Source organism: Mustelus asterias, chromosome 15 (assembly GCF_964213995.1).
Source record: "Mustelus asterias chromosome 15, sMusAst1.hap1.1, whole genome shotgun sequence".
Classification (NCBI taxonomy): Eukaryota; Metazoa; Chordata; class Chondrichthyes; order Carcharhiniformes; family Triakidae; genus Mustelus; species Mustelus asterias.
In genome coordinates, this window is record NC_135815.1 from 44,180,801 (window position 1) to 44,194,036 (window position 13,236).

A 13,236-nucleotide genomic window follows, 5' to 3' on the forward strand; every position below is an offset into this window, starting at 1 on the left:
TGCCAGCTACACCTCTATCAACCAATGCAGTAATCTGAATGTAAGGAGAGTCCAGCCAAGGTTCTGTGACTCGAAAATACAATGGGTGCCTCTCTTTGGTCACAGGCACTTCTAGAGCAGCTGTGGATAACAACTGCAACTTGTGATCGCTCTGCCTCGGAGAATTGCCTTCTGAGGCAACAGCACTGAAATCTGCAAACATAAGCATGAGTGAATCTGCTGGCACCAAGCATATCAGACACAATGCTGTTCTCCATTAACTGGTCTGTGTTATCTTCAAGCAGTGATGAAGCCTCATGAGCAGAAGTGCAACTTTGCAAAAGGAAAGTGCTACAGTGTCATGCAAACGGGAAACAATTCCCTGTGTATCACAGTGGTGCTATTTCTTTCCACTTGTGGGTGTGGGTGTCACTATCCATTCCCAACTGCCCTTGAATTGTTGCAATTCAAGCGGTGAGGTTAGGTACAACCCCAAACCGTGGTGGAATTTCCTCTTGATCTCCACTGGCTTCAATTTTACTGGGAGCAGTTCTATAAACAAGGATGACTTTAATCCAATTGTTCGATTTGTATCCTACAGGTCATCAGCTCCAAATCCAATCACCCTTTTAACTAAAAAAAAGCCCCAAATTTCTTTATATACCTTAAATTGCATCCCTAATCCTCCAATCATAAAACTGACAGAAGGACATTCCAATAATTCCCCTCGTCATCTCCAAAGAGTACAGAATTCAGCCTTTGCTGAATTAACATCTGGACATCACAAGTGTAGACTTAAAGATTTGCACCCACTTTCTGAACAATGTACAGAGAGCTGGTGAATCTCACAATTCATTCCACATGGAATCAACATCTATCTAACCTCAGCCAAATACACTTATCTACTCTTGACAAATTGCTTCCCGAAGTTCAGTTCAGTAACATCAAACACCTCACCTTCCTACACCAAATTTGTAAATCTTGAAAGAAATTCACTCATTTAGTTAAAGAGGGCCTGCTCCTTCAGAATGTGTTTGCTTTCAATAATCAGACACAAGCCTCCTTTATATTAACCTTCAAAGTCTCAAAGACTATCCTCTCAAGTCAAGGCAAGACCTGCAGTTCTGTAAACTTGTGGATACAATTCCCCACCACTGACACCATTCGAACTTTGCCCAGACAGCCACCTACATCAGGAAAAACGACACTAACCATTTGCCATGTCTACAAGATGGCACTGCCCGTAACATACAAGCAGTATGGCTCTACTGGGCAGTTTTCTTTCAGATTTCATTTCCCCTTTTAACAGCATTGACCGATGCCACTGCAATGCAGGCTCAGCACACAAAATTAGACAAGATTAAGCTCGACACAAATGGCTTACTGAGTTGGCCTTACTTTGGAATTGAAGTACACTCGCAGGCAGAGGTAAACGGATTTCTGGATGAGAGCCAGTTGTCCAAACACTCCCTTCATCAGCGGAAGAGTCTTGTGCTGCGATTAGCTGAGCTACCGTCTCATCCATCTTCGGCTCACCATTCAAGTGAAACTAAGGTGGGCTGAAAGATAGAGATCATCATTGAAGAAGCAACTCCAGTGAAAGAAAACCGCACAAGCAATGATCAATAGGCTGATAATTTAATTTAAAGTTGATCTTAGATTCAGATTGAAGTCAAATCAGTGAAATCAGCTAAAAGCAAATACAGGCTTTCATAATAGGCCAAGTACAGATTCAAATCTCACAGTTTTGGAAGGAATATTAAAAATGCTTACAACTTCAGAACAGAATAACATCTTGCAGCCATACAGTTACATCGCCAAAATTGAACATATTAAGATCATCACGGTGGCATGGTAGCACAGTGGTTAGCACTGCTGCATCACAGTACCGTGGACCCAGGTTCAATTCTGCCTCGGGTGACTGTGTGTGAAGTTTACACGTTCTCCCCGTGTTTGCATGGGTTTCCTCTGGGTGCTCCGGTTTTCTCCCACACTCCAAAGATGTGCAGGTTAGGTGGATTGGCCATGCTAAATTGCTCCTTAGTGTCAGGGGGATTAGCAGGGTAAATACGTGGAGTTATGGGAATAGGATCTGGGTGGGATTGTTGTCGGTGCAGGCTCGATGACCTGAGTGGTCTCCTTCTGCACTGTAGGATTCTATGAATCACTAAATTCCCTGAAGGAATGGCTGTTTCAAAAAAAAGTAGTCAAGCTCCCTCTTGTGGTGAAGAATAAATATTGTAAATTATATGGCTCAGTGCTAATATTGGATTGTTCAGAATAATGCAAATATAAACATGCTCACTTCAAATTGTGGCACTAAATATCTCAGGTCGTGATTTACAGTTTGTGTGAATAATGCTTTGAAACATTTGTCTTAAATAACTAAGGATGAAAAACTGCCAAAACTGCAATTGTGACTTTTCTTCAACTTGCTTTCTATCCCTCTCATGATTCACTCATACATACAGGGACCCTCACCTCGGTGCAAACTGCCAGATGCCGCGTTTGTGGCCACACCTGGGGGGCGTGGGGGGGGCACCAAGGTGGAGGCAAATTCGTCGATCAAGACTCATGCTGCAGGGTTTATAACAAATGGAACAACCTACTTCTAGGCTGTAAATCAGAGCAGAACTGTCAAGGTGAAAGACAATCAAAGCTCAATATCTTTAGAAAGTACCACTACAGAGGCAAAAAGACAGGAGCTTGGACAGGTTAAGTGAGTAGTTTTTGTTCTCTAGAAGACTGAATTTTTGATTCAGTCTGTGACACCACAACAACCGCTTGCAGTTATAAAGGGCCTTCAACGTAATAAATCAGGAAGACACTTGCGAGGACACAACTGGAATGCTGCTGAAAAGAGAGACATGTTGCCAAAGTTTTTGTATGGGGTCATCAGGACTAACACAAGAATGCCAAATTTCAAATGATAACAATTTATTCTACAGAGAAATGGTGGTGATTGGTTAACAAGTCGACTTTGTTTGGCTGACGTATTGCCATGGAGAAAGCAACTGTGACCAATAGGCTCAAGTTCCTGGGTAATTCAAAACTGACAAAACTCAAAACAATGTCTTACATTAGATGTGATTCTGCGATTGGACAACACTTTCGAAACAATCCTGAGTGTGCTAGGAATTACACTGGCAACCGACATAAGATTATCAGTCAGGCTCACAGTGTAGCTCACTTACATACGCTAGAAGCGTATATTTGCACACAGGGCCCTGTTCTTTGTAGACAGAAGGAGCATGTCCACGCATTACACCTCCTTCAACTAAACAAAAGCCTGGGGGACAGCCAATTCCTGGTTCATAGCAATAGTTCGATCAGAGTCAACCTACCTGGTTTAAATTTAAAGAAAAGCTTGACAGTTAACTGTTCCCTGGTGCGTTTCTCATGACATTACCTCGACCAATCAGAGTCTGCTTGCCAACCAATCTCATGCAGTTTAAATTGTTGTTCTCTTTACAATTTGTATTGTTGTGAATCAGTTTCCCTGCACAGACTGCACCCAAGCCGGGAATCAAACCCAGGTTCCCTGGCGCTGTGAGGCAGCAGTACTAACCACTGTGCTGCCATGAACTTGATAGTGCAGAAAAAAGATGCATGCTGTCAAAACTTTTCAGCTTGGACTCATCAGGACTGATTCACAACAATACAAATACAGCTTTTCCTTGTTATCAAATGGTGACCAAAACTGCACACAAGCACTAAGTGTGGTCTAACCAAAATTTACAACAATTCTATTCCTTTAAAAATAAAGTCGAGTGCATGGTTTGTTTTTTCTAATGGTTTTGTTAACCTGACAGAACATTTAGTGATAGGTGTATTTATACTCAAGATTTCCTCCAGCCTTCCCACATTTGCATCTTCCAAGTAATAACAGGTGTCCAAGTACACAATAAACTAAAATCTAGTGTAAAGGTACAAAAATAATCCAAAAGGATAAGGAAATCTTATCCTTTATCTCAAGGGGAATGAAATTCCCAAGTGATGTCTCAGTTCAGATGCCATCTGAGCATAGCATTTAAAGATAAACTGCCCTCGAAGCGTTAGCATCACAGATTTGCCAGAATTTTACCAGGGCTTGACACATTAATCATAGAATCCCTACAGTGCAGAAGAAGGCCATTCGGCCCATCGAGTCTGCACTGACAACAATCCCACATAGACCCCATTCCCATAACCTTGCATATTTACCCTGCTAACCCCCCCCCACCCCGGGTTCCCGGGACCCGGGTTCAATTCCAGCCTTGTGTCACTATCTGTGTCAAGTTTGCACATTCTCCCTGTGTCTGCGTGGGTTTCCTCCGGATGCTCCAGTTTCCGCCCACACTCCAATGATGTGCGGGTCAGGTTGATTGGCCATGCTAAATTGCCCCTTAGTGTCAGGGGGATTAGCAGTGTAATTCATGAAGTTAAGGGGATAAAATCTGGTTGGCATTGTTGTCAATGCAGGTTCGATGGGCTGAATGGCCTCCTTCTGCACTGTCAGGATTCTATGATTCACTCCGTCCATGTCTAACAAATCCTGGAGGGAGATTTGAACCAGAGTTTCGAGCTCAGGAGGTAGGAACACTACCCACTGTGGCACAAGACCTCCTTAGGACCTGAGATGAATAGCAGTGAGGCATTTAAAGGGAAGGTAGATAAACACAAGGGAGAAAAGACAGGGAAGAAAAAAATGGATGAAGGCAAAATACAGATACAAAATACATAAATGCAGATGCTGGAATCTGGAACAAAAACAGAAAATGCTGGAGAAACGCAGCAAGACAGACAGTATCTGCGGAGAGAGAATACATCGAACCTCTCGAGTCTGGATGGCCGTTCGTCAGAGATGAAGGCAAAGAAAGTCAGACAAGATTTGCACTATGTGGGGGGGTGCTGTAATTGGACAAAGGGAATGTAAATGGTGATGATAAAGGCTGAGAAAGGTGCTAAACGCATTTATAGAAAAAGATGGAGTTAGATGTGGGAGATACCTCGGGAGCAAAACAAAGACACCAGCAATGATCTATTGTGCCAAATGGGCAGTTTCTGTGATGTAAATACCAAGCAAAGATATTTAACCCCTCACAATATGGTACTTTCTATATATAATAAGACCTACAATACTGAACTCATCGTCACATCTTCATTATCTTGTTTTTTTAAAAAAGGTGAGCTCCTTCAAAAACTTTCCAAAGGCTCAACAACATATGTAATACCAGGCACTGCAAATAACTCCTCTCCATAAGGGTCTTCACCCTTTTCATCTCCCCACCCCCTCTCCCTTGGTCAGGCTGTGACACAGTGTTCTCAGCAGTGAGCGAGGCTCCTCCACATCATTTACCCTGGCAAATCCTCAGCTTCCACTTCTGCTCCTGAGCCAACATTCCGCCCCCGGGCAACGTTCTATTCCCGGGTGACGTTCTACTCCAGGACCAACGTTCGATTCCCGGGCAACGTTCTACTCCAGGACCAACGTTCGATTCCCAAGCAACGTTCTATTTACTTCCCATTGCAGGCACTCACTTAAACTCCTTCCGGGTCAGGTTTCTCTTAATAAGTCACCACCCGGATTCAGATCATACCCCCCCCGCCCCCCTGACCTGAGCATAATTGAAAATATTTATTCTGTGACCACTGTCAGTTTAACAGTAAAACCATTTTCCGTTTTTTGTCAATTAAACCCTCCGCTGATTCTGTTCAGCCCTGAGCAGCCGCCAGCTGCATTGTCGCGTCCTCCTGGGTTTACACTCAATTCCATCCGCATTCACCTAACGATCAGGGGAGGGAGATCCAGCTATTTCTCAAACAGTGAAACTCGCTGCCAAACAATTTAAACTCCTAGAAATAAGCCACGTTTGCGAAAAAAAAATCCAATGATGCCAAAACGAACCAGTTTCGCATTAAGACTTGACAAATGTATAGGTTTTAAATACTGGTCATTCCCATTTTCTGGCCCACGTATCAGACTTATTGCGTTGTAGTTAGAAATATCTAGTTTTATCATTCATGTGCTTTTGAAATATAACTTTTAGTGTGGGCACTGAAATTGTTAAATGCAAGATAAATGGGAACACCTAGTTGAGAAGCTGATAAACAACCCTAATGTAAATGCAAATCAAACAGACCTGCGGTAATTACTCATAAAATGAGAAGTGCTGTTGTGTTGCTGGGATGGTGGGTGTTGTGATATGATGTGCATGTACCTTTGGAGAAGCTTATCTCAATCATTACTCACCCCGCACGGTGGCACAGTGCCTCAGCACTAGGGACCCAGGTTCAATTCCTGGTTTGGATCACTGCAGGGTGTGCACGTTCTTCCCATGTCTGCATGGATTTCCTCCGGGTGCTCCGGTTTCCTCCCACAGTCCAAATTGATGAGCTGGTTAGATGCATTGGCAATGCTAAATTTCCCTCAGTGTACCCGAACAGGCGCCGGACCGTGGCAACTGGAGGATTTTCACAGTAACTTCATTCCATGTTAATGTAAGCCTACTTGTGACATTAATAAATAAACTTAAACTTAGTCTCATGACTCTGGACTGCATACAGCAGCAGTCAGAGATGTCAGATACATCTAATAAAAAAACTTATTTGGTGTTTTGCCAATCTTTATCACATGATTGGCATGTTGATGACAAATGTAAGAACATAACAGTGGTGAGAGGTATTCACACCTAAGATCATTTAAAGTTTATTTATTAGTGTCAGAAGTAGGCTTACATTAACACAGCAATAAAGTTACAGTGAAAATCCCCTAGTCGCCACACTCCGGTGCCTGTTCGGGTACACTGAGGGAGAATTTAGCATGGCCAGTGCACCTAACTAGCACGTCTTTCGGATTGTAGGAGGAAACTGGAGCACCCGGAGGAAACCCACGCAGACACAGAGAGAACGTGCAAGCTCCGCATAGACTCACCCAACCCAGGAATCGAATCTGGGTCCTTGGTACTGTGAGGCAGCAGTGCCACCCCTAGGGGCCACTCCGGATCTCGCTGGGAGACACACTTTGCCTCAAAACATCTCTGCAGCTTATTGTCTTGCATTCATCAGGACAAATGCTAAATTTTAAACAATCATAACAATTTATACCACAAAGAAAAGTGTGCTGATTGGTTGACACATCGACTCTGGCCAAGGTGTTGTGATGGAGAAAGCAGAGGAAATGTGGGATCCTCAAGCCCCTGCATAATTCAAAAAAGGTGCAAAGCTTGTACATATCCCTTTTGCTTGCAGAGAATGGGTTCCTGCGTTTGAATGTATGTTGCTTCTAGCAAGTGTATATGAGCTGCATTTTGAGCTCAACTGATTATCTTGAATTGGCTGTTATAGTAACTATAAGGTCACTCAAGGTGGGCCAGCAAGTGCTGCCCAACCGCAGAATCACACCTAACAGTAAATGTTTTGTGTTTTGCATGGACTGGTTGAGTCGGGTCAGTAGTCTGCATATTACAACAACTGAAGGAACATGCTATTTGTTTCGATCAGTTAGTCGCCGGGACTTACCGCCTATATATCTGGCATTGCGCCAGCACTAAAAATTTATACATGGCATTGCTCAATTGTGTATTAGGTGGAGCATCTTTCTGGACTGGCAATATACTGTTGGTGGAAAATATCCTATCAATCAATCTAACCTGTAACGTGGCTCATTTATGTTTGCTAGAGGTAATATATATTCATGTGCAGGGATGTGTTCTCTGCAAAGAAAAGGCGCATGATCTTGTCGGCAAAGAAATTGGCACTCACAGCAGCAAAACCAGGAAATCCCGCTGGCATAAACGGGAATAAACAAATCTGCCCAAGGAATACGTTCAAGTCTTGTACCTTTTTTTGCACTACCTGGGAGCTTGGAAAATCTATAATTCCCTGTTGTTTTTTTCATTGGCCTCAACCAGAGTAAAATCACCAATCAATCAGTGTCCCTTTCTCTCGTAATATAAGTTATTGTGATCATTTAAAATTAGTATTTTTTTGAGCTTATCCTGATGAGTGCAAGGTGAAAAATTTTGGCAACATGTCTCTTTTCAGCAATATTCAAGTTCTGTACTACCAAAAGTGAATTCATTTTAATTTCTGTCTGGAACCTCCCAGATGTGTCATATTGTGTCAAATGGAAGTAGGGGAGATAGGGAGTTAGTCTTATTCTTTCAGATTTTGTCTCTGTGATTTCACACAGACAAGGTTCGTTGCAATTCTGGAAGCAACAAAATTTGTGCTTGGAAGCCACTGGACAAAGAGAGAATCTACCAGAGCTGCAATGCAGCTGGAAACATAGCAGAGGGCTATTTGAAATCAGAGGAGTTTTCTGATTTAAAAGTACTATGCAAGGGTGTCAGTGGGGCCCACACTTGAGCTGGGATGTCCACAATCATGAAGTATTGAAGGAGAGTCACTTAGCCAAATGCTAATGGAAGGACCCCAAAAAATCTTGGACCTCGGAAAATAGTAAGAACACTGAGGAAATCAAAGTGAATTCCTGGGAGCTGGTTGATATATTTTGTCCATTTAATCATCATAAAATATTCTAACATTTTCTCTTTGAAGTCTGCTCTCATTGAAAAATGCAGCCTTGACTCCCTCTACACCATGAGCTTTTATTATTGGTGGGGTACTTTATCAAATTCCCTCTGGAAGTACAGTACATCCACTGGTTATCCTTTATCCATGGAATATGAGACTCCTTCAAAGAACTTCAAAAGGTTGGTGAAACAACATTTCCCTTTCACAAAACCACGTTGACTGCCTGATTGCCTTAATTTTTTCTAAGTGCCCTGCATTGTATCTTTAATAATAACTTCCAACATTTTCTCTATGACAGATGATAAACTATCTCTCTCCCTTTTAGCTATTTTCCAATCTAATGAAACCTTCCCAGAATCTATGGAATTTTGGAAAATTAAAAACAACCCATGAACTAACTCACTAGCACTTTTTTTAAGACCTTAGGATGACGTCCCTCAGGACTGAGAAATTTGTCAGACCACATCTCCAACAATTTGCTGAGTTCCACTTCTCTGGTGATTGGAATTTTCATGAGTTCAGTCCTCCCTTTCAATTCCTGACTTACAGCTATTTTGGGCATGTTACTTGTATCCTCCATAGTGAAGATTGATGCAAAATACCTGTTCAATTCATCTGCCATCTCCTTGTTTTCCATTATTAATTCCCCAGACTCACTTTCTGTAAGACCAACACTCACTTTGTTAACTGTTGTCTGATTTAAAGATCTATAGAAACTTTCATTATCTATCTTTCTAGCCAACTTTTTCTCATATTCTAATTATTCCCTCCTTATTAATATGTTTACCAGTTTCTTTTGCTGTTCCTTATATTCTGTCCAATCTTCTGACCTGTCACCCAACTTTGCCCAGTTATATTCTTTTTCATTAAGATCGATACTGTCTTTCACTTTTTTTGGTGAACCACAGATAGTGGATATTCCTCTTGGTCTTTCTGCCTCGTTGGTATGTATCTATTCTGCATATTCTGAAATATCTTTTTAAATGTCTGCAACTGCAACCCTATTGACCTATCCTTAACTTCATTTTCGAGTTCACTTTCGTGGACTCTAATTTCATGTCCTGATAATTGTCCTTATTTATGATTAAAATGCCAATCTTAGAACCTCTCTGATGGGTTTGTGCCCCAATCAAAGCACTGAAACTGTCATAATCAAAGTCACATTTCTATCCACAGCTTATGTGACTCCTTCAAAGAACTTCAGTAAATTGGCTAAACATGTTTTCCCTTTCAGAAAACAACCTTTTCTCTTGAAGTATCCCATATCGCTTCCATGTTGCATTATCTTCATCCTTCTTGACCTGTATGCAACCTTTTTGATTTATTATTGTCACATGTATTAATGTACAGTGAAAAGTGAAAATATTGTTTCTTGCGCGCATACCATACATAGAAAAGGAAAGGAGAGGGTGCAGGATATAGTGTTATAGTCATAGCCAGGGTGTAGAGAAAGATCAACTTTCACATGGTTGGCCATACCATCCTTTTCCAACATCTTCCCTCTGTTGTCCAACTGCATAGAACTGCTCTTGTCTGGATCCACGCTTGTGAATAGCCTGTGAATCCCCTACAATAATTTGCCTTCCCACACTTGCACCAGTACCTCGGGAGGCTCCCAAGGATCTGTCTTACTCCCAATTCTCATTAGTCAGCTACATCATCCAAAAACAAAAACATCAACTTTCACATGAATACTGATGACACAAACTTCTAACTCACCTTTACCTCTTTTGGCCCCCCTGTTGTCAAACTGCTGTCTAACACCCAGTGCCTGATGAGTCCAATTTAACATCAAATTAACATTGGGAAAACTGAAGTCTTAAGCACTTGCTTGAAATTCCATTCTCTCGCCATCGATTCTTTCAGCTTCTCTGGCAAATGTTTTAGATTCAAACAGTCTGTTCCCAAGCTCAACATCGTATCTGAACCAGAGCGGAATTTCTGACCCCCAGACCCTCACAGATCAATTTCCATCTCCATAACATAATCTGTCTCAGCCCATTTCTCAGTTCATCTTCTACCTAAATTATTCCATATGTGTTTACTACATCCAGACTTAACTATCTCAATGTTCTTTTGGTCAGCTTCCAATTTGACATGCTTTATGGTGTTAAACTCCTCTCTTAAAACTGCCAATCATATTTTAATTCACGCCAAGTCCCACTCACCTTCATCAGCCCCCATTATGGAATGCCTCTTTTAAAAATTTTCATCCTTCTATTCATTGTCCTGTTCCTCCCTGTTTCTGTAACCTACTATACCATAGAATCCCTACAGTGCAGAAGGAGGCCATTTGGCCCATCGAGTCTGTGCCAACCACAATCCCACCCAGGCCCTATCCCCATTACTCCATGCATTTATCCTAGCTAGTCCCTCTGACACGAAGAGGCAATTTAGCATGGATAATCCACCTAACCCTTACACCTTTGGACTGCGGGAGGAAAACGGAGCACCCACAGGGAGCCCACGCAGACACGGGGAGAATGTGCAAACTCCACACAGACAGTGACCCAAGCCAGGAATCGAACTCGGGTCCCTGGCGCTATGAAGCAGCAGTGCTAACCACTGTGCCGCCCCACTCCAAGAATGTTGTTTTTGATTTTATTTTATTTATTATTGTCATATGTATTGGTATACAATGAAAAATATTGTTTCTTGTGCACTATACAGGCAAAGCATATCATTCATAGAGTACATAGGAGAAAATGAAGGATGAGGATGCATAATGCAGTGTTACAGTCATAGATAGGGTGTAGAGAAAGCTCAACTTGATATAAGGTGGGTTTATTCACTGACCAGGACAGGTTGTTGGTGATCTGGACACCTAGAAACTTGAACCTCATGACCATTTCCACTTCATCCCCATTGATGTAGGCAGGGACATGTTCTCCACTATGCTTCCCGAAGTCGATGACTATCTCCTTCGTTTTACTGACATTGAGGGAGAGACTATTGTCGTCGTACCAGTTCACCAGATTCTCTATTTCTTTCCTGTACTCCGTCTCATCATTGTTTGAGATCCAACCCACTACAGTGGTGTCGTCAGCAAACTTGAAAATGGAGTTGCGGAGGATCCTGAGAAGAAAGAATATGTCTGCGATTTAAAGTAAAATATGGCTGGAGTTTGAATGATTCAGAATAGTTTGTTTATCGGCTGTTTACTTGTTTTTATAATGCAGATCCCTCATTTCAGTGACTAAATATGCAGTGGCTGCAATGGGAAAAACACAAGAAATAGGTACAGGAGTAGACCATACAGCTTATGCTCTGCCATTCAATATGACCACATCTGATCGTCTGCCTCAATTCCCACTCTCCTGCTCACTCCCTTATCTCTTGACTCCCTGAAAGAGCAAAAAACCTCTCTGTCCCAGCCTTGAATATATTCACTGATGGAGCACCTACAACCCTCGAGTTCAGAGTGGAGTGGAAATGAGTCAGTTTGCCCGTACTATTGACCTGAACTTCATAAGTCTGATCAGTGGGAGTCTGGGCTAGAATTAGTTTGGGAGTTATAAGAAGCAAAAATCCTAGAATGTAGGATGTTTATCTCCATCTGTTACATCATTCGTGTTAATAAGAAAGTGTTGGATAATGGATAGATACATACCAGATGTCACTGCGTCAATGCATGATTAATTACAATCATATCTAGTTTGCACATGACAGGTGGAAGTTATCAGTTATTAATAATTTTGCAATGTTTAAATGAAGTAATTTCATCACTAATTTGAAAACAGTTGCAAATGTTCACAATTATTAACGTCACTGTAAAGAAGTTGTGTGGTACTCATAGGATATTACTTTTATAATTCCCTAAAATAGAAATAAACCATGGAGTTATGGGATGTGAGTCAAATAAACTGTAATGTGCGTCAATATTGGTGAATGTCACAGCAATCTGCAACATTTGCAAAATTCAACACATACTGGTAGGTGGGATTTTTCAGCTGTTGGATGTTTGCATTGCTCCAAATGACTTTACATGGTACTTAAAGAGGAAGCATTAGCTCAAAGCAGAATGTGTCATTGATGTATATTTAATTCATGAGGGCACTATTGCATTGCTTTGGTACCAAAGAATCACAGAATCGTTACAGTGCAGAAGGAGGCCATTTGTCCCATTGTGTCTGCACTGGCACTCCAAACGAGCATCATGGCTTAGTGCCAATCTCCTGTCTTTTCCCCATACCTCTGCACATTGTTTCTATTCAAGTCATCATCTCATGCCCTCTTGAATGTCTTGATTGAACCTGCCGTCACCACACTTCCAGGTAGCACATTCCAGACCTGAACCACTTGCTGTGTGAAAATGTTTTTTCTCACATCACATTTGCTTCTTTTGCAAATCACCTTAAATCTGTGCCCTCCCATTCTTGATCCTTTTACAACCAGGGATAGTCTATCCCTATCTACTCTCTCCAGCCCCTTCATGATTTTGAACATGTCTATCAAATATCCTCTTAGCCTTTATCTCTCCAAGGAGAATAGTCCCAATCTCTCCAATCTATCCTCATAACTGAAGTTTCTTATCCCTGGAACCATTCTTACAATCGTCTTCTGCACTCTCTCGAATGCGTTCACATCCTTCCTATAGTGTACACAATATTCCAGCTGAGATCTAACTAGTGTTTTGTATAAATTCAGCATAACCTCCTTGCTCTTGTACTCTATACCCCTATTAATGAAGCCCAGAATATTATATGCTTTATTAACTGCTCTCCCCATCTGCCCTGCCAT

The 13,236-nt window shown here is 41.7% G+C and overlaps 1 protein-coding gene across 3 annotated transcripts in view; it reads right to left on the bottom strand.

Moving 5' to 3' along the window:
• The window catches only part of taf1a (TATA box binding protein (TBP)-associated factor, RNA polymerase I, A), a 39,992-nt gene extending 34,484 nt beyond the window's left edge, over positions 1 to 5,508 (bottom strand). For 2 of the 3 annotated variants that reach the window (XM_078229841.1, XM_078229840.1), the window contains exons 1-2: positions 5,318 to 5,505; positions 1,378 to 1,538 (exon numbers count right to left, since the gene is read on the bottom strand). In XM_078229841.1, the coding sequence (XP_078085967.1) occupies positions 1,378 to 1,504 (127 nt within the window). In that variant the 5' untranslated portion in view covers positions 1,505 to 1,538; positions 5,318 to 5,505. Of the gene's footprint in view, positions 1 to 1,377; positions 1,539 to 5,317 lie in introns of all 3 variants that reach the window. The other variant, XR_013499647.1, reaches the window with a different exon arrangement.
• Between the last annotated feature and the right edge of the window lie 7,728 nt (positions 5,509 to 13,236).